The 21,946-nt window shown below is 42.1% G+C and overlaps 1 protein-coding gene and 1 pseudogene across 1 annotated transcript; both read left to right on the forward strand.

Moving 5' to 3' along the window:
• The first annotated feature begins 488 nt into the window (after positions 1-488).
• F2R (coagulation factor II thrombin receptor) lies at positions 489-21,643 on the forward strand. The gene is made up of 2 exons (XM_039858080.1): positions 489-920; positions 18,494-21,643. Exons 1-2 carry the CDS (start codon positions 833-835, stop codon positions 19,696-19,698), a joined length of 1,293 nt encoding a protein of 430 aa, XP_039714014.1. The 5' UTR covers positions 489-832; the 3' UTR covers positions 19,699-21,643.
• LOC120599040 (uncharacterized) lies at positions 9,819-9,941 on the forward strand (annotated as a pseudogene).
• Positions 21,644-21,946: the final 303 nt, after the last annotated feature.

Here is a 21,946-nt window from a genome sequence, read left to right on the forward strand (position 1 = left end):
CTGCCCAAACGTAGGCCCCTTCTCATTAGGGAGCAACCTTGTCACACAATATAAACTTTTAAGTCCACTAAATTACAAACGCATGAGGCATTTTCAAACTTTCATCTAAATCCCAAATTTCCAAATGGGCCGCAGCACTCGGCCTGCGGTCTGGTGCTTTGCATGGAAACAGGGAGGGCCCGGCCGGGCCGTGGGGACAGGCGCATCCCGGATCAGAGGACCACTGCACAAATATTGGCTCCCCGGGGGGTTAATGAGAGGTCCAGGGGGCAGCCGCCCAGGCCCGCCGCCGGGTTGCAAGGCCCCCGCCAGATTGAGTCATGGATATTTAGCGGGTCAAAGGCTCCCGGAGGAAAAAAATGTCTCGTTTGGATTCCCTCGCCAGAGAGTGGCCAGCAGTCCTGGGCGGGAAGCGGCGGCGGGGTGTGGAGGGGGCAGGCGCGCGGCGCAAGAGTGGCTCAGAGTCTCCTAGCCCCGCAGGCGACTAAGCCGCGGCTGAGGGACGCGTGAGGAGAGAGGTCCGACCACCGCGTGGAGGCGCAGCCGGCGCCGGGGGGCGCCCTTCCCCTCTCGCTCCGCTCGGCTCCCGCCCCGCCCCGCCCCGCCCCGCGCCCGGCGCCCTCCGAGCGCCACCACACACGCCGACCCGCGGGACCGCGCCGAGCCTCCTCCCGCACACCTGCGGCGAGCGCTCGACCTGCCAGCGCGCACTGCCCGGCGGCTGGACCCGGCGGGCGGAGGCGGCGAGCGCGGAGCCCGAGCCTCCCGGAGGCGGGGACAGTCTCCCGGAGCAGCGCCGCGCGACCGCGCGACCGCGCCGAGCCTCGGGACAATGGGGCCGCGGCGGCTGCTGCTCGTCGTCGCGGGACTCAGTCTGTGCGGCCCCCTGCTGTCCGCCCGCACCCGAGGCCGTAAGCCAGGTGAGAGCTGCCCTCGGAATTCCCTCCCTGCCCACCTCGGGCACCGCAGCCGGCGGCCTCCGCGGGCTTGGGGCGGGCGGGACGAGGAGGGACGCCGGGGGTGACTAAGTGGGTGGGTACTGGTTGCGCCTTCTCCTAGAGAGAGGGTGCCCCTGACCGCCTCCTCTGCCTCATTTTCCTCCAGAAGCCAAGCACGTTAGGGCTGAGATCCAGATTCTCCCCGGTAATATCCAGGTGGGGCGTACCCATCCACCCACCCCGCTTCACGGGCTCAGCTGAAGCCCCTTTGCCCTCGGTTTTGGAGGCTGCACCGGCCTGCGACCCCGTGTGGGATATGGAGGAGGAGGAGGGGGTCGATTTTCCTGGGGAAGCTTGCGGTCCCTTCTTGCATTTGCTGTCATTGTGTGGCCTGTTTCTCTCCCAGGACCACCCCAAAAAGAAAGACTCACGTTGCTCCACCAATAAACGTTCCGGCCTTTTCAATATAAAGTGGAGAATCGCTCCCGCCGAAGTTTTGTTTTGTTAGAATGGTTTTTCTCGCACATTTTACAGGCGAGCAAAGTGGTATAGAGAAAAGCTCAGTTTCTTGGCATGTTTAGTAGAAAATCAGTACTAGCAGCCTTTAGCACCGGCCTTGTGTACAAAAGGAGCTCGTGGTGCGGATATAGGATGGTAACAGTATAGCCACAGGGTGGTGGTGGTAATTGGGAGGTTTGTTTGTTACCTAGAACCCAATCTCCCAAGTGAGTTGAGGGAAGAGAGCCCTCTCCTGATCCCAGCTCCCTCTGACACCGTGGAATTTCAGTATTTTGGTTTCTGATATACACGGAGGAGATTGTTCACTAGAATGCATTTACGACGAGTAGTGTATTTTTAAATACCTGGCTACTTGACCAAATAAATGTATTTTCCAACATCTTCTTAAAAAGCAGGTTAGAGAGGTTGTTTTGAGCTTGTAAAGATGGTAATTAGAAAGTGAAAAAAATGTTTAATGTCATTATAGTAATAGTACTTTATAAGCTTTCAGCCACTTTTTTTCATGCAGAAACAAATTCTAGCTGATTTTTGTTGTTACCTGTGAAAGATTGTGTACTCATTGTTTTCTCACTGGAAAGAATATGGATGCATCAAGATTAAGAGGTGACAAAGACAGCATTTTCTCTGCTCTCTATCTTTGCTCAGGGTGAGTTTTGAGGTGATGATTTTCCAGGAAAATAAGAGCCCCAGATAGGGGCCCAAAGTTTCGCAACAACTAGCAGGACTGCCTGTGAATAACCTGAGCATAGCTCTTGGAGTATTCCGGGAAACAATGAGAGCTCCTGAAAATTGTGTATGGTGATATGTGATGTCAGGTAGCACTTTGGAATTTTATTTTGAGACAAGCACATAAGAATACAAATTTTTGTTTGAGAGTTGATGGTGGGGTGGAGAGTAGGTTTATACAAATGCTGCATCTACAGTAGTCACCTTTCCTCATGGTGTCCCCCAGGAACACGGTTGGCCTTTGTTAAGGAGTGAAGTTAAGGCTGATGTTTCTGCCATGATTCTTACTTTCTTATCAATTTAGATTGTGCATGCTAAGATGCGGTACTGGTATAGATAGAAAAATAACTGAGCAGACATTGGCTAAGTTATCTACACTGGATTCTGGAACCACTTTGGGAGGGAAAGAAGAAAGGATGAGAGAAAAAAAGGAACGCACGTTAAGTGTCATATTGTGTCAAACCCTGGGCCTTCAGATGATCTCATTTCACCTTCTCAAAACATGCTGTTAGGTGGGTGTTTATCCCCTTTTGCCAATTCTGAAACTAAGGCTCAAAATTCCAAATGGAGGAAGAGCCCCTGGGTGCAGGCAATAAGTCGGGCCTTGTCTTTAGAGCATTTTAAATCACTAATAAAATTAATTGAAATCTGGTTTATATCATCATCATACCCTGGCAGTTCTCAACAGTGTCTGTCATAACCAGCTGTGTGATGAGAGGGAGAGAGATCTCAACCATAAGAAACCCCTCCAGGGCTGGCCATGCCCACCAGTTCGAGCCTTCCCAAAGCATTCTTGGACTTTTCCTTCCCACTCGTTTTGGCATTTCCTGCATTGTCACTTTGTGGATATGTCATCTCCTTGGCTAAGATTATACACTGCAGTTTATCTCCATCGAGTCTAGACCAGATGTTCACTCAGCAAGTATTTATTGAGAAATTCATAAGTTCATTAACCAGTTAACATTCCTTCATCCAGGCAGTTTTAGTGAGATGACTTGTCTTCATCAAAGAAGACCAGTGTCCAGGAGGTAATGTTTATAAATTTTATAAGAACCTGGAGGGCAAAAGTGTTCAAGAATAGCTGATGGTGACTATGGCAGAGGGAATTCGGTGGAATCTTCCACATGCCGCCCTCCTGCCCACAGGATCAAGCCCAATTTCTTAACTTAGCGTGAGATGTCCCTCCTCTTGCAGGATGGGTTCCCAGCCTCTGTCCAATTTCCCTTATTACACATCCTTCTTCCATTACATAACCTGTCATATTACTTGTATTTCACCCAGCCCTACTTTCTGCTTTCTCCCGGAAGGAGCTATGCGTTTTCTAGCTTCTGTCCCTCTGCTCTCTCCACACCCTGCATGTTCTCGTTTAATTAAAAACAGCCGCCTTAGATCAAGAACCTACTATAGTCAACACCCTGCTTAGGTACATTACATAAACTATCTTATTTATTCCTCATAGTAACCCTTTGAGTAGGTGTCATCCCCATTCTACAGGTAAGGAAACAGACCCAGAATAGTTGAGTCATAAGTCTAGTTAGAAGTGGAACTGGGATGTGACCAATGGCCTCTTTCTCCTCTCTATGGAGAGGAAGCCATCCAGACCCCCAGCCCCTCTTACAGTAGAGAAGTAATCCTACTATGCTCCCAGGTACCCCTAGAAGGCAGAGTTTGTGCCCCATTGGCTTGGTAGCTGAGGCCTGGCACATGGAGGTGGTTAGTAAACATTTACGCATGGATTATGGTATCCTGCCATTTACTTTAGAAAACACAAGTTAAAATAGGCTATATAGATCCCTATCATGAATATGCTAATTAATTCGCTGTTACAGAGAATGTAGTCTTAAGCCCAAACAAAAGACACAAAACTGGATAGTGATTCTTCTGCTTTAAGCAGACCAGGAATCTCTGAAAGTCAAATTTCTTATGAACCAGCAAGTAATTTTTTACCCCAATATCTATCTAAAATAATTTTCCCTTTTTTCTCTCCTCCTCTCTCTTCTCTCATCCATTTATTCATTATTCATTCATTCCTTGGTGGTTGTGGCTTTATATATTTTTATAGGATGTATCAAGATAGTAAATTCTCTCCTAATTTGTCCATTCCTCCTTTGTGCGAGGGCATTTTTGAGGCGTCCTCAGCCATTTGTCAGAAATATGCTTACTTATCGCTGCTGGTCGCCTTTCTACCCTGCCTCCCTTCATCTTTCTAATTCAGCATTTCTCAGTCCTTTCTGTCTAAATGGATCAGTGTGGTATGACCTAACTTGCAGTTTCTCAGCAGCTCTGAATTTACTCCTCTTCCAACGTGCTTCTGGACAGTGTTCTTTCCTGTGCCCCTCTTCCCCTTTCCTCCTCCCTCAGTTAGCTCACCTGTGTTCTTGTCACTGTCATAAACTAGAACTCAGTCAAGCTTTGCACTGGAGTTCCACCAAGACAAGGGAGTACCAGGACCCTGGGTGTCTAATCTTCCTGCTCTCTTCATTTTGGACACATGTCCCTCTTTTCCCTTGAAACTCTTTCTTTCTTTCTTTCTTTCTTTTCTTTTCTTTCTTTCTTTCTTTCTTTCTTTCTTTCTTTCTTTCTTTCTTTTCTTTCTTTCTCTTTCTTTCTTTCTTTTCTTTTTCTTTCTTTCTTTCTTTCTTTCTTTCTCTCTCTCTCTCTCTCTCCCTCTTTCTTTCTTTCTTTCTTTCTCTTTCTTTTTCTTTCTTCCTTAAATTGAGGTAAAATTTACATAACATAAAATTAACCATTTTAAAGTATACAATTTAGTAGTTTTTAGTACGTTTATAATGTTATGTAACAACTACTTTTGTCCAGTTTCAAAACATTTTCATCACCCCAAAAGCAAACCCTGTACCCATCAAGCATCCCTTCTTCCTCTCCCTAGCAACCACCCGTTTGCTTTATTATTTCTGTGGGTTTACCTCTTCTCCATATTTCATATAAATGGAGTCACACAGTCCTTGGCCTTTTGTGCCTGGAGAACAACACTTGGACTAGTTTTCATGTGTGCCTGGGCTTTCCCTACACTATGGGATACTCACAAAAACATCCTGGAAGAGTCGATAGGAAGCATGGCCTTGGTTTATTTTTGGCGATAATGCTAGTATCGAGCATGCTGCAGTTTTAATAGTCAGAATTTTCTGTATTCCTATTTTGTTGCCACGACCTGCATGACTAGAGGGTTATCCTGAGGGGGTGCAACAGAGGATTAAGAAAAATACAGAGACAGTATATACAAAAGCTGGGGCCAGGTGGGGCACTGCACTGGATAGAGTTACAGTGACCTCGAGGCAAGCTCAGAGCATTTATTATATACTTTTGAAAGTCAAGAGGGAGTGGGAGTCTTCTTCTCAACTTGAAACTTGCTAGCAACCATAATTTCCCAAGGCCTGTCTGTACCTGGTTATCTGTGCTGAACTACAAGCAGCTATCTGCTCCCTGTTTTGTTTCTCTGCCCTTGGCAGATTACAACACAGTCAAGTATGGCTTTGCCAATACTTCAACCAGAGGTCCGGCTCAGATCTGGCTCTCTATCTCTCCTCTTTTTTATTTTTTAAGTGCAGATGAAGGTTGCTCTTGGACGTCTCGCAACTGTCTCTGGAGGACTCAGCACCTGACTGAGAATATACAATAAAGAATTAACAGCAACAGTAGCAGACTAAATAAGTACCAGGCAGTATGTTTAAGAAAATTGTAGGGATTAAAGCCTCTTAAATCATCTAAAATTTTCTCGGCTAATTTTGCAGGAATCACAATAGCATCTTTACTGTTTTGGAAGTCAAGAATATGTTTATGAAGATCAGCCTCATCGAGACTGGCATTATTGTCAGTCCATATCTCTTGTAAATGTAATTTAACTTTGTTCCAATCTTATCTCTTGTAAATGTAATTTAACTTTGTTCCAATCCTATTCAGAGGCATTGTAGTCTCGGAATGTGACCTAATCAACACCTTAATTTTTCTGCCTCCTCCCTACATTATTTCCCTTCAGAGACTTTATTCCCTTAATCTTAAGGGGATGTTGAGGGAGGAAGGTCTGTTTTCTGTAACTTCTTCAAAGCTAAGATAGGGCTGTAGTCCCTGCCTACTGGGAATAAATCTCTGAAAGCCTATTCTAAGGGCCCCAGAGGCAGACAATGTAAGGTCGTTCCAGCATGTAGAAGTGGTAGGAAGCTTTGCAAACTAGGAGATATAAACTTAGCAAAAAGATAGAAAAGACAAGTCAAAATTAATAGTAGAAGTAATTGACAATGAAGTTACTTTTTTCATGGCAGTCTGTTAATTCAATGTACACAAAAGTTCCCCGATTTCCTGCATGTGGACTTATCTAGTTTCCGGAACAAGAGCTTAAGATCATCCACGGGTTCACAGGAATAGGTTGCACTTTCCAGTTTATTTTCTGGAGGAACCTGTGAGGATGCATAAGAAACTGGTTTAATTTGAGATAAATGTACCCAACTGTTGATTCCTTATAATTTGACAGCAGTTGTTTGGGTTAGAGAATCAATCAAGGCCCCTACCGAAAAGACTGGTCAATAGAATACTCCAGTCCTTGTCGCCCTATCCGAGGGGTGGATTGAATAGGAAATTTCCTTCCTTGCTGACGTTTGCCCAGTCCTTTGTTTGGAACAAAGCTTTGATTAAGCATTTGAGAGGCTACCACAGAATTTGGACTCATAATTAATACTTCCATGGCAGCCAAAACATTCCTTCCCCATAAATTTACAGGGAGATATTCAAGAATATAAGGCTTAAAATGACCCAAATTGCCATCAGGGTCCTCCCAACATATATATGCAGCACTCTGCTTAGGACAAGTGCCATTCCCTATACCCTGCAAGTCTGTAGAAGCTGTATCTATAGGCCATTCTGTGGGCCAGTGTTGAGAGGCTATTACAGACACATCAGCCCCAGTATCTACAATTCCCTGAAAATCTTTTCCGTTAACTTAAGAAGTAAAATAAGGTGTCCTGATGTGACAATCTGAGACCAATATAAATGGTCAGAGGAATCAAATCCTTTAGCTTCTCGGAGCTGGGCCAAAGTAACTTTCCCGTCCTTCTTATAGGGTAACAAAATAAGTTGAGCAATTTTAGTATTTGGTAAAACCTGTACAATTGAAATAGTAGTTTCTGCCATAACTTTAATTTCTCTTATAGGGAGAGGTCTCTGATAATGGTGGATACCTCTGAGTGGGGACTAGAGAAAACGCCCCTATTATTTGAGGGGCCCAGGGTAGGCACCGTCTCCCTGCAATGGACAGCCATTTACATTAGATTTTAACTGGCATTCATTCACCCAGTGGCGTCTTCGTCTACATTGAGGACATAAAGGAGGTTGTGTAGGTGGGGCTGCAACCTTTGCTGTCCATTGACGACACTCTTTAGCAAAGTGACCAGGTCTTCCACATACAAAACAAGCCCCTTTTTTTTCCTTTCCCTTTTCGTCCTGCAGGAAGGACCTCCTTTAGGGCAGCGGCAAGAACTGCCCTCTGAACATAAGCAGGATCAATATCAGCACAAAGGCAAATAAAATCATTAATGGTTCCATTTTTCCTATATGGATGTAGGACAGCTTGACAGGTTTTGTTGGCATTCTCAAATGCCAATTGCTTAGTTAACATCTGACCAGCCTCTGGATTCCTTATAAGTTTCCCTACCACCTATAGCAAACGAGCCACAAATTCAGAATAAGTTTCCTCCGGACCTTGTCGAATCCTACTAAGTTCTCCACCTTTCTCTCCTTTGGCAGGCAAAAGTTTCCAAGCTCTTGTAGCACATATATTAATTTGTTAATAAGCCTGAAGACTATAAGTCAATTGACTTTGAACACCAGCATGTTGTCCCATCCCTAGTAACATATCTTGGTTAATGGGCACCCATGGGCCTAATTATGTTGTGCTTGGGCGGCACTTTGATCAAACCATTCTGTTCTCCACAACAAATAATTACCTGGATTCAAACACGCTTTGGCCAACATCTGCCAGTCATGAGGGGCCAATATACCCAAACTCCCTGAGTCAGGCAAACTAAGGACAAATGGAGAAGTTGGCCCATATGTAGCAGTAGCATCTCTGAGCTCCTTCAGGACTTCAAATGAGACGAGTTCATGAGCTTGTAGCAGCTGTCCTGGATTGTATGGATCAGGCTGCTCAATGACGGGACATGCTAAGTAGAAGCCCTGAACATACTCCCCATGATTTTGAGCCCTTCGCAAGCACTGCTGCAAAGGGGAGAACAATGGCCTGTCACTTTCCCTTTCTGTGCTTGGGGCTGCACCATAAATGTCAGCTGCCCGAAGTCATGAGAAAGTGCATCCTCTTCCTCCTCTTCAGTGCCCTCTTCTCTAGCCTGCTGATCTCTGCAAGCCTCCCTCTCCATCCAATTCTTGCTCATACTCAAGAGGCAATGGCTCATTTGCCACTGGCATTGGCATAGGCTTTGTAAGTGGTGGCGGAGGTGCAGAAGGCAGTAGAGGAGCACGAAGATCCTCATACTTCTCCAAAGTCCTCCACAGTGCAACAACCAAATCTTCACCTCCTCCCCCCGGAGTCTCTGATCCTCTCGGGTGGTATCAAGACAATCCCTTATTAGAGACCATAGAGAAAATGTGAAAACGGGGATCTTATTAGGCCCTTCCGAGGTATAACGTCCTCGTAATTGCTTTCCTATTTTTCTCCCAAGTCTGACTATTTACAGTTCCCTCCTGGAAACCAAGGACAAGTATCTTGCACAAAACTTAAAAATTCTGTTAATTGCTCTCCTTTTACTTTACAGTTTCTAGCTCTAAGCATGGCTTTAAGCATCCATACATAAAAGATCCTCTCTTGGGATCTAGAATTTCCCATGTTTTACACCCAGCAAAACCAATCCACTCCTCACCTTACACTTCTCTTTAAGCGTTGGATGCGTCCTCCAGAAGTGTCCTTCCATCTGGATGGATGGATGGATGGATGGATGGAGTTCCCCATACTCAGTCCCCACGTTGGGTCTCACTTGCCACGACCTGCACGACTAGAGGGTTAACCTGAGGCAGGATGACGGAAGATTGAGAAAAACAAAGAGACAGTATATACAAAAGCTGGGGCCAGGTGGGACACTGTACTGGGATGGAGATACAGTGACCTCAAGGCAAGCTCAGAGACTTTATTATGTACTTCTGAAGGTCAAGGAGGAAGTGGGAATCTTCTTAGGACTTGAAACTTGCTAGCAACAATAATTTCCTAAGGCCTGTCTGTACCTGGTTATCTATGCTAAACTACAAGCAGCTGTCTGTTCACTGTTTTGTTTCTCTGTCCTTGGCAGATTATAACACAGTCAAGCATGGCTTTGCCAATACTTCAGCTACAGGTTCAGCTCAGATCTGGCTCTGAGCTGAACCTGTAGCTGAAGTATTGGTAAAACTACATTTTGTGGTTTCTTTCATTTTGCCTTTTGCCCTCTCTTACTTAGACCTAGAACTGTCAGATTTTTATTGGCTGAGTTTTTTTTTTCTGGATTTGAGCTTCCATTTCCCCCAAATACCCTTTCCACATTGACTTTGTGATGGTACTTGGAGAAGCCCACTGAAGTTACGCTCCTTTCCCTCCATCCCAAGGAATCCAATGAAGTTTGCCACTTAAAAGGTCATCGCAGTTATGGCCATACCACCCTGAATGTGCCTGATCTCATCTGATCTCAGAAGCTAAGCAGGGTCGGGACTGGTTAGTTAGTACTTGGATGGGAGACCACCTAGGAATACCAAATGCTGTAGGCATTAAAAAAAAAATCATCGCAGGCCTTTATACATTTTTTATTTGCTTTCTAAAGAAACTGCCTTCTGAAATAACAAGAATAATGTGTAATTAGCACTTGAAAACAAATTTATTTAACTTTAGGAAAGGATACTGTATAATCTATATTTCAAGTCTGAAATGAATTAGAAGTCAGATATTAAAGTATCGTAAAAGAGTGTTTTCGAGTATTTTTTTTTTGCTAACCAACAGTAAGAACTGTAAGAAATACACTTTCCATTATGATGCAGTAGCTGTGTGTATGCAATAAATATGTATGGACAATCATTATATATATATATAGATAGGAAACAAACATTTCACCAAAAAATAGTCAACTTTACCAAATGCATTTTCAATTATTTTATACATTATTCTATTTTTTTTTTTTTTAATTCTTGTTACAACCCTTGATTTCATAACCACTGTTAAGTCTCTACCATCATTTAAAACCTAGCGCAGCAGCTACAGTGAATTGTCTGGCGGTTAGCAAAATTGAAAGCCTTGTTTGCTTTGGGAGTTCTGCTTTCCAGAAAGTGTCGTTAATGATTGTTTCTATTATATCTAGAACTTGATTTGTTTGAATTAGGGTTTACAAACTGCAGGAGGACTTGGGTGGGGTTTGGGTTGGAGACAACTTAGTATCAGAAGGAATTGGTGATTATGACCATCCTTTACTGTGAATTAGTTCTCATTTTAGCCTGCTGTCTCCGAGAGAGGCCTGCTGATGTCCTAACCCCAGTGTCAGTTCCTGGCCTTCAGGAGCCTCCAGGCAAGGGCCACCCATGTTTCGCTTTTGTCATCTTTGTGTCTGCTGCATCCTTGGGTATACTGGCATTTCTACTTTCTGGTTGTCTTTACTTTGCACTTCCCTGTAACCTCTCCTCTCTCAGCTTCCTCCTAGGTTTGCTTTCCCGTGCTTCCAGCTGAATCCCCCTCCAGGATGGGAGGGGATGGGAGGGGAGGGGAAGCAGCCTCTGATACTGGCAACCTCTTACTTCTGCAATCACTGTTAACCTTTTTTTTCCCTTTAATTCTGGCTTTTCTGTAGCAGAGATTTTTGTCCACTTACTGATCTTGCTTGTGTTCCATCTTAAACAATATTTTAAAAATTTACTTTTCTGTTTTGTCCTTGAATGTCTCTACTACATCTGTCCTGTCTATGAGGGCTGGGTTGTTGGCATGGGTTGGTGTGTAGCCAAGGTCAGCAAGACTCCTGAATTCCCAAGCAACAGCCGTGGGCATCAACTAAAGTATATTCATGTGGCCATGTACTGCCTGCTATAGTTAACAGGATGGACTGATTTTTATGTTTAGTGAAATGCTTTTTAAAAAATTGTATTCTTTTAGGAGGAGGTCCTGAATTCACAAGTATTTTTTAAAGAGACAGGGTAATGTGCTGTGGTTCAAAGAGTGTGAGCATTGGAGCCAGGCAGATCTAGGTTCAAATCCAGGTTCCTCCACTTACTAGCTGTGTGACTTTGTTTTTTGTTTGTTTTCCATTGGTTGTCAAATAACCTTTAATTGAAATAGTTTCCTTTGTAGTTTTTAACTAGCTGGGCATTCTACTGCTCATGTCATCTGTGATGTCATGAGGGTGGCGGCCATCAACATTGTAATCCACAGACTGGGCAGTCCCCAGGATCTCTTTAATGGTTCCAGAGAGTCCACTGGCTAAAGATTGGTGCTGAATCATTTGGGTAGAGTTGACAACCTCATCAAAAGTGATATTTCCACTATACTTAATGGTTTTTTTGCTTTTTTCTGTTTTGTTGGTTCCTCGAGCACTTTGATGATCAAAGCAGAAGCAGAAGGTACTACCTCAGTTGGGGCCTATCTGTTCTGAATGGTCAGTTTCACTATAATCCTCAGACCCTTCTAATCACTGGTTGCTTTGCCAATGACATCACCAACCTTTTTGGGAGACAGACCCTGGGGGCTGATCTCGCAGGCCTAGGCAGACGTGGCACCAACTTCCACATGGTTCTCCTTAGGTCTATGATTTTGATCTCATTGGGATCAAACTTCAGTGGCACTGTGGAGGCAGCTGGTGTTGGAGTGATGTCTGGGAGCTTAATAGGACAGAAGTTGAAAGAAGGACTCAACCTGGAGCTCTGGTGACCCGGTTCTTATGCTGTGAGAAAGAATTCAAGGGCAAGATGAACATCAAGCAGGGAAGCGCAAGGTTTATTAAAGCAAGAGTACACGCATAAGAGAATGTGGGCGAACTCAGAGAGCCGGTGGCACTGAGGATGTCTGGATTATGGGCTTGTGTTTTTCTTGGGGGCAGGGCCTGGAGATGTGCTACTGACATGGCCTTGTTTTCTCCTCCTAGTGGGCAGGGGCTTGGTTTTTCTGCTCTTTCTTTCTTTGGTGTTTCCGGAACTGTCATGGCTCAGGTGCATGATACAAGCCCCGGTATTTGCAGTGTAGATGATTTTATAATGATAGTATTATGATTAGCCAAAGCTGGACAAAGGACAAAGGAAAAACCTCGGAGCCTTATCCAGGAGAGGAGGGGACATCCCAAGGCTATCTGTCTTGCCTCAGGATGAACCCATATTCAGGGCTATGGAAGAAAGTTGCACCTTGGCCTCTTCTGAGCTGAAAGCCAAAAGCTAGCTGTGTGACTGTGAATTAGTTCCTTTGCCTCTGTGCCTCCCTTTTGTTCATAAAGTGAGAATTGTAATATTTATCTCAGAAAAATATTAGCGTTACATAAGGTGAAGTAAGCGAAGTATCTGGCACATAGTAGGTGCTCAACAAATGTTAAGTGTTTTTTATTTATGTACCAGTTTCTCCACATTCCAGAAAAGCCTCTGAAGAGTTGGTAGCAAATGAATTCTATAAATGTAAATCTGTGTTCATTCAAACATTCAAGGACTTTCTCCCCTTCAAAACTAAGACAAAAAAAAAAAAAAAAAGCAAAAACCCTTCTCTCTCTGTAGTTTCTGGCGGCAAGTAAATATAAAAAAAAAAAAGTTTGGGTTTTGTTTTTTTTTACTTTTTATTATGGAAATTTGCAAGTATACCCCAAAATGAATAATATAATAACTCTCTCCCCCCATATCTTGTTTTATCTATACTCTCACTTTCCTACTCTCTGAACTGGACAATTTTTCAAGTATATTTTTCAAGTATATTTCATTCACAAATATATCAGCATGTATTCTCAGAGATAAAAACTCTTTTTTTCACATAACCACATCATAACACTTAAAAAAATGAACAATTTCTTAATATCATGGACTCTTCAGTCAATGTTCAGATTTTGCTGATTGTCTTATAAATGCCTTTCTACAGTTATTTGAATCAGGGTCAGAGAAGGCCCACCCATTACATTTGGTTGATATGCCTCTTCCTTTTTAATCTGTAATTGTTCCCCCTCCTCTTTTTTTATTGCTGTTTATTTGTCAAACTGGGTCATTTGTCCTAAAGACTTTCCTACATGCTGGCTAGCTGCATCTTGTAGGTTTGTTCAACAGGCTCATATGTCCTCTGCATTTTCTGTAATGTGATAGGTGTATTTAGAGACGTAATCAAAATCAAGTTTTGTTTTTCGCAAGACTACCTCAGCAGGGGTTGCTCTGTACTTCCTATTACATCACTGCCAGATTCTCTCTTTTTGAGATTTTAGGATTACTTGGTGGATTCAGGTGTTGTCAACTCGATCTAGCTGTTATAAAGTTCTCCATCACACTTCACCAAACAGTTTTAGCAACCACTGATCATCATTGAACTAAATCCATCATTTCGCTGAGCTTCAAAATGATGCTTTTCTAAATCTGTTATTGTGTCCGTGTTTATGAGCTGGAATTATTTTTAAAGAACTTTCTCTCATTGACTATTTGGTTTCACTGAAATATTGTTTATTTAGAAAAGACAGGATAAAATGCTTGAATCTTGTCTTTATCCATTTTTCAGATTAGATCCCTTAATTTTCTCCAAAGGTGACCAAAATGGTTTTATTTTCCTTTGAGTAGCATTATGAACCCATGGATCTCAACTTGCAACATATTTCCAATGTTTCAGTGCATGTCCATCATTATTCTTGTGATGATCTATTGCCACACCTTCGCCAGTGGGAGCCCCTTCAGGCTGAATTGAGACTTTGTGACCTGACCTTAATATTCTCTAAGGATGTTCAAAGCTCATCTTGTGTGTGTTTCCCACCCCAGATCTGGAACCAGCCATGTCTTATTAATGAGCACCGCTTCTTTTCATTAAAAAATGGTGTTCATTTGCATTGGAAGCAGTGGGGCGTTACAATAATGCTGCTATTTTTCCTCTTGATGGAGTTAGTATGTTGCTATTATTTTTCCATCATCCTCTTCTTTATTTCTCTTTAGCTTGTAGTATTGATTCACTTGTGGAGAAGTACAGGGTACAGCTCTCCTGATCTGTGTGCAATGCGGGCAAGATCCTGGGACTTCTGCTTTAATTCCCCAAAAGCCTACAGGACAGAGCCCGAGTCAGAACCAAGGCTGGTGTGATGGGAGGCTGGCATGGTATAAATCTCAAGATCACACAGGACCTTGAAAGAACATCTAGTCACCAGTCTGCTTCCAGGCCAGATCTCAAGTCAGAAAAAGCATTGCCTGATTTAGTAATTTTTAAAATCTCCAGTTAGAAAGTCCATATTTAAGCTATTTAGCAATATGCTACATTCAATAATAAAGCTAGTCAGAAGTCATTTAGAGAAACCTCAAGTAAGTGAAACTTAGAAGTACGAGAATTGATTTTAGGACCCGAGCTGCTTTTTTATGTGAAACCATAATTTAACAACAAAAACACAGATGAATTACAAGAGCTTTTGGCACCCTGACAAGCGCTTTCTTTTTGACCTATTAGTTGTGCTAGGACTGGAAGAAAAGTGAGATATTCAAACTCAAATTTCAGCCTAAGGGGCTTGAGCTAGTTGGATATAACTAGTCACCTGGAATTGGTTTTGTTCTTTTTTTGATGCTGGTACATTAAACAAAAAATTTTGGAGATGTTCTTCAATACCGCAAAAGCTTTCAGACTATCAAACCTATAGTGGCAAGAAAAGGTGACAATAACATTTTAGGCAATAATATTTTATCCACAGATTATGCATTCTTCCTGGAGTCTAGCCTATAAAAATTTCATGTTTCAGTGGGTATTAGTGGGTATTTGCCCTAAACACTATACTACGCAAGAGGCCTAGCCAGGGAAGAAATTTTTGAAAACTGATAATTATTGCCAAAATATTAAGTATAGAGTAAAACCTAATGAGAGTTTTATTTTCAGATCAAGTGATAGTATCTAAGAAGCTTGGTTATGAGAATTCACTGGCCTTCAAATTGTATTACTTCTCTAGGTCGTATCTTGATTCCTGTGTGTGTGTGCATGCGTGTGCGCGTGTGTGCATGTGCAGGCATGTACTTTTTTTTCCCTCCGCGCATGACAAAAGTCCTTAATTTGTCCAGGTTCCCCAAACTGCAGAGAATTGTGTTATTTTAAGGTTCCTCTGAGTCAGCATTTTTAAGGACTTTAAGGACATGTATCTTTGTGGTATTAGAATGCTAGAACCCATTCATTCTTTTCTTTTAGCTCCTACACAGGCATTCATTATGACCTTGAGGGTAGCCTCACATCCCACAGAGACTGTCGGTACCAGTGCCAGGCCACCGTGTGACTGGGTCAAGGTTCACACAGAGTAAGTTAGATGCATCACAGAGGGAAGAAAGTGATACTTCTGGAAAAGGCTGCGAATTTGAAATTTGATATACAGCTCTGAATGCTGGCACTCTATACTTTGCAACCTGTTCATGTCCCTTATCATACTAAAAAACTAAATATTGCTAAATAGGCGGGAAGAACAGCCTAGATTCCATTTTAATTTTAAATAATCAAGAGTGAGCAAATAGTTGAGTCTAGAAGCAAGCTACATTGAAGTGAGAGGGGAAAGATAATAATTTTTTCCATTGATGAATTTTCATAGTTTACAAAGTGAATGTGTGTTCAGTTTCACACAGGGTGCTCCTGGCTGCCAGATTTGTAGGCCAGACAGGTATTGGAATCTCATTTTAATGATTCTGAGACTGGGTTCGCAAGGATTAAGTGACTCCTGGCAGTGTCAATATTAGAATGTAAATCTGTGATTAAAAGCTAATTTAAGGACCACCTAGCACATACAGGGTGCTGGTAATTCAAAGATTATTAGGAACGGTTTCTTACCCTCGAGGGACAATCTAGACATATCTGTGTACTCACGGACTCCTCACCAGAGACATTTGTCCTTTCCCTGTGATAGGTCTCCTGCCAGGCCACCCCTTCACCCTCAGGGTGAAGTAAGTCATGACCTTACTGAGGTGGTCTGACCCCAACTTTTCACTGCCAGGCCCTGTTCTGTTATTGTCTCTCAGCTGGTACTAATCTAGCTTTGCTCTTCATTTTGGAAATAGATGTCAATGTATTATATTTTATTTTCTGGTTCTAGAACTTCCAATGATTGGTTTCTTTGCTAATATTTTCTATTTTTCATCCATTTCAATGAAATATTTTCCTTTACTTCATTGAGCATTGTCATAATACATCCTTTACGAATCCTTCTCTGCTAATTTCAACATCTAGGTCATCTTGGGATTGGTTTGCATTGATTATATTTTTTTCTTGAGACTGGGTCACACTTTCTGATTCTTTTTATATCAAATGATTTTAGATTGTATGCTGGACATTGTCATACTGTAAAGACTCTGGATTTTGTTTTATGCCTCCACAGAATTTTGGCGTTTTTGTTTTAGCAGGCAGTTCATTTGGTCGGACTCAAACTGCAAACTCTCTCTCATGAGCAAAAAGCTCAATAGCACTTGCTCTTTTATCTTTAGCAGAGCTGCTTTGCATCTTCCCTAGACATGCATGGTTCAAGAGTCACCCTAAGCCTGGGACAGAATTTACACTGGAATTTAGGGCTGGCCCTCTCTGAGATTCTGTCTTCAGTTTCCATTGTCTGTAGCTGCCCTGAACTCTGTCCTCTGGTTCTTCGGGCCAGAAAGATTGCAGGCTTTCTATCTGAGTCTTAGCCATCTTTATGGTACTGAATTTGACCTTCTCTCAAGCTAAAAGCCACTGCAAACAAGAAACTCACCAGATATCATCCTTTCTTTCAATATTCATTCCACCCCCCTCCCCAGCATTACCCTATGAACCTAAATGCTTTCAGGTCAGCGATTTGGGGCAGGAAGGGAATTGTAATTGTACTCCAGGGTTTGTCATCTTATTCTAGGGATGGTTGGGTCTGGTAGGACTTTACAGAGCCCTGGCAGAAGCAGAACTATCTTTTATTGCATTACGCCATCTCCGTGTAGGTTTTTGTCAGCGGGAAGGTTCTACTACTGAAAAATAAACCCCAAATTTGGAAAATCCACTGTATTTATCCCACTTCCAGCCAGTTTTACTTCTGCATGACCTGCATGTCCAGCCTTTGTTGTGAACACTCCCAGCGACAGATACCTTGCCCTTTTTCCTCTGTGGTTTCTCTCCCCACTCCTCAGCTTCCCAGTTTCAACAAACGCTTTTTGTTTTACTCGCCTTAATGGCAGTATTTTAGCAAAGCTCCTTGGAAAGAAAAGCTGGTTGAAGTCCAGTGGCTAAGTGTTGCATTTATTTGATGAACATTTCAAATGGATGTTTTGGAAGAAGGTGATAAAAGGAAGTATACACCTGAGCCTTTATTTTGATTCCTGAGTGATACTCAGAAGAGCCTGGTTGGTCTGGCATCTGCCTTGATGCATGTAGCATTCTGGAACTGGGCCAAGGAAGGCCATCAGCCTAGAATATCTGCTACTCCACTGACCTGTTGAGGAAGGAGACAGAAAGATGACTGAGGTGGTAGGTCCCTTGTGGTTATATTATAAGATAACCCAAGGGACTGTGGTTTGGACCCAAATATGATGAGAGATTTGGGACATTCTATTGTGTAGACAAACTAAAGATAGTAGAGCAAAACTGTTGTATGTGGATAATGGTCATGGCATTTGGAGCCCTCCCTACTCTGAATTTGCCTGTCACGCTGTAACCTTTAAGAAATCTCCGCAACTTTCCATGGATTTTCATTGGGAGGGATGGGTTTCAAGAAGTGCTACAAACTACATGGAGAAGATGTACATGTGAAGGCATGTGGAAGTAAGAGAAGTCATATAGCCTGGGAGCAATTTGTTTATATAGATGGTGGCTCATGTAGAAAGTGTAATATAGGAATCACTACTTTTTCCCTTCATGTCAGAGACTCAGCCACTCCTGAGGTCTGCGGGCCAGATCTCTGAAAGTGTATCATTCACCTCTATCCCTCTGAGGAGCAGAGTTTTAAAAGTGTTTGCTTGTACCACAATATAGTAGTGTACAGTATTTTGGGTTAGTTAATTCTCTGATAAAGTCTGTAATCCATTCGTGCTTCACCTGCTCTTTACTCGCCACTCTCCTAGCTAGAAAACAGAAAGCAAAAGTGAAATGTACTCTCTCTTTGTCTCTTTTGCCATTTTAATTCATTCTCTTCTTCTTTTATTTCTAAAAGAATTTTCAGAGTCAAAAGCAGCAAATGCTTCTGCGGCTCCCCGGTCATTTTTTCTCAGGAATCCCAATGATAGATTTGAAGCGCTCCCACTGGAGGACTATGAAGAGAAAAATCAAAGCGGATTCATTGAAGACAGATTAAGCTCCATCAATCAAAGCGGTCTTCTTCAAAAACCACCCCCTGCATTCATCTCAAAAGACGCCTCAGGATATCTGACCAGCGCCTGGTTGACTCTCTTTATCCCTTCCATCTACACGGGCGTGTTTGTAGTGAGCCTTCCTCTAAACATCATGGCCATCGTTGTATTCATCTTGAAAATGAAGATCAAGAAGCCTGCTGTGGTGTACATGTTACACTTGGCCACGGCGGATGTGCTCTTCGTGTCTGTGCTCCCGTTTAAGATCAGCTACTACTTTTCTGGAAGTGATTGGAAATTTGGGTCTGAAATGTGTCGCTTCGTCACTGCGGCGTTTTACTGCAACATGTATGCCTCCATCATGCTCATGACAGTCATCAGCATCGACCGGTTTCTGGCTGTGGTGTACCCCATCCAGTCCCTCTCCTGGCGTACTCTGGGGAGGGCGTCCATCATCTGTGTGGCCATCTGGGCTATGGCCATCTCAGGGGTGGTGCCTCTTCTCCTCAAGGAGCAAACTACCCAGGTGCCGGGGCTCAACATAACCACCTGCCATGACGTGCTCAATGAAACCCTGCTCGAAGGCTATTATGCGTATTACTTCTCAGCCTTTTCTGCTGTCTTCTTTTTTGTGCCGTTGATCATATCCACAGTCTGTTACGTGTCTATCATTCAGTGTCTTAGCTCTTCCGCAGTTGCCAACCGGAGCAAGAAATCCCGGGCTTTGTTCTTGTCAGCTGCTGTTTTCTGCATTTTCATTATCTGTTTTGGACCCACAAATGTCCTCCTGATTCTGCATTACGCATTCCTTTCTCATAATCCTTCAACAGAGGCTGCCTACTTTGCCTACCTCCTCTGTGTCTGCGTCAGCAGCATAAGTTGTTGCATTGATCCCTTGATTTACTATTATGCTTCCTCTGAGTGCCAAAGGTACCTCTATAGTATCCTATGCTGCAAAGAAAGTTCCGATCCCAGTAGTTATAACAGCAGCGGTCAGCTGATGGCAAGTAAAATGGATACCTGCTCTAGTAACCTGAATAACAGCATATACAAAAAGCTGTTAACTTAAGAAAAGGGACTGCTGGCGGGTTAAAAGAGCAAATAATCTGAGGATTTTATTAGTCCCTGCCAAAAAAATATTTACTTTACCATCTAAAACCACAAATGTATGATTTGTATGTCTCTTAAGAGAGCTGTTAAGCATATATATTTGTTATTTACAGAAAAAGATAACATGAATTTAAGACAGTTATTCCAAATCAGTATTTCCAATACTACAATAATAACTGAATGCTACTTTTTTTATATATTTAGATGACTTGCTATACATATGTGTGTGTATATATATATGTGTGTATGTATACACACACTTGTATCAGTTGCAGTGCAGTAGAGAACAGGCATTTTGAAACCCTCTCTTTTCCCCCAGAGATTATGAAAATAAACTCTGGTTCTCTGATTTAATATGCAGCATTTAGGATGGTGGAGTTTATCCCTGAACATCTGAAGATGTCCATCAGTAGTTAGGGATCCTGTAGTTTAGACTTCCACAGCTTTTACAAATAAGTGTATTTTGAAATTGTTCAGCAGTTTTAAGTTATTGAGAGAGAAGACAGTACTGTCTGTGAGTAGAAAAAGTGCTCCTGGTTTTTTTTTTTTCATTTTAAACATATCAAAGTTTAAATTCTTTAACTTATGAAAACGTGATATGAGTAGCATTTTTGATGTTTTACACACTGTGCATGTAAACCAAGAATGAGAGTGGTCTCTCTAGTGACCTGAGGTTGGTTTTCAAACCCACCCCTGGAGGGAAGACTCAAAGCACTACATACAGAGCAGGGTCGTTTCAGACACGGATCGGCCAGAGACCCTACTGCTGGGCCTCCTAGATTATAGAGGGATCAGGACCACCACATTTGCTCTTTCCTCCTGGGATTTCCTCAAGGGTCGGCTGTGAACTGATTGTGTTTATTACAAATTGGCTAAGTAGGATGTGCGAGTGCAGAAGCAGAAGACAATGAGCATAAGAGTTATCTGCCCGTTTTAAGAACAGAGAAAGAAGGCACGTTTACTTCCAGCAGTTATCCTACAAGGTCCATTCTCAGATGGAAACCCCCGTGGAGCAAACACGAATACTTATTATGTGCTCTGGGTACTCTGATGAGTGCTGGGCAATAGAGTTGAATAAGACTGAGACCTGCCCTCAAGAAAAACGAATTAGACTAATACATACAGTGCGATATGTGTATAATAAATGTCATTATCTAAAGAAGCATTTTTAGTCAGATGTCATCAAACAAGACTAATACATACAGTGCGATATGTGTATAATAAATGTCATTATCTAAAGAAGCATTTTTAGTCAGATGTCATCAAACGAGTTCTTCAGCCTGTCAACTGAAGAACTTTGAACATTTGAATTACTGCTTCCTATGGTTATAACTTGAGATGAAAACATAATACAATACAGGAAATGTATTTTTACAGATGAATCCTTCAGTCTACATTAATTGGATACTGTTTATTTACAAATGTTTTCAATAAATTAAATCATATTTTTTAAAAAGAATTATGTCAGTCTGATTGGAAATAACGGAAGAAAATTAAATTGACTTTGAAATCTAGCAAAATTATATTTTCCATTCACTTTTCTTACTAATTAATTAGATGATTTTTAAAGCATTTTTTAACCACATAATAAGTGTCAAGTACAGAAAGTCCTCATGGATTTGACAAAATAATTTGAAAATTAGGTTGAGTTGTATCTTTTTTCCATATTAAAAAATGTTTTTTTAAACCAAAAAAAGTACAAAGTTGCAAGGCAAATGCTTATCTATTTAAAAGAAACTATTTCCAAATGCTATGTAATAATTTACATTAAAGTATGTATTGTAAGTAGCAGTGAGCATTGATTTTATTAATTTAGTTACTGTTCATTTTATCCAACTCAGTGGAGATTTACTATCATTACTTATTCAATATGTATATATTAAAATACCTCTGACTTAATATGACTATCATTACTATATTATTAGTCTATACTTACATCACTGTTTCTATGTTCTCTTTTTTAAAAATGTGTATAACCTATATTAATAAACATAAAAGTTTGCATGGTATCTGTTTGGAATAAATTTTTATTGTATCTTTCAGGGCCCTGACAGGAAGACCAGTCTAAAGGTTTAGCTGAGGAGCATTTAATGAAGAAGTGATTTGCAGAGGTGTGGACAGGGTTAAGGTAGCCAGCAGGGACTAGCAATTAAGGAAAGCTGTTAACCACTGAGGCCCAAAGGGGTGGAGGAGAGAATACACTGATC

The sequence above is a fragment of the Pteropus medius genome, unplaced genomic scaffold, assembly GCF_902729225.1.
Source record: "Pteropus medius unplaced genomic scaffold, Ma_sr-lr_union100, whole genome shotgun sequence".
Lineage (NCBI taxonomy): Eukaryota > Metazoa > Chordata > Mammalia > Chiroptera > Pteropodidae > Pteropus > Pteropus medius.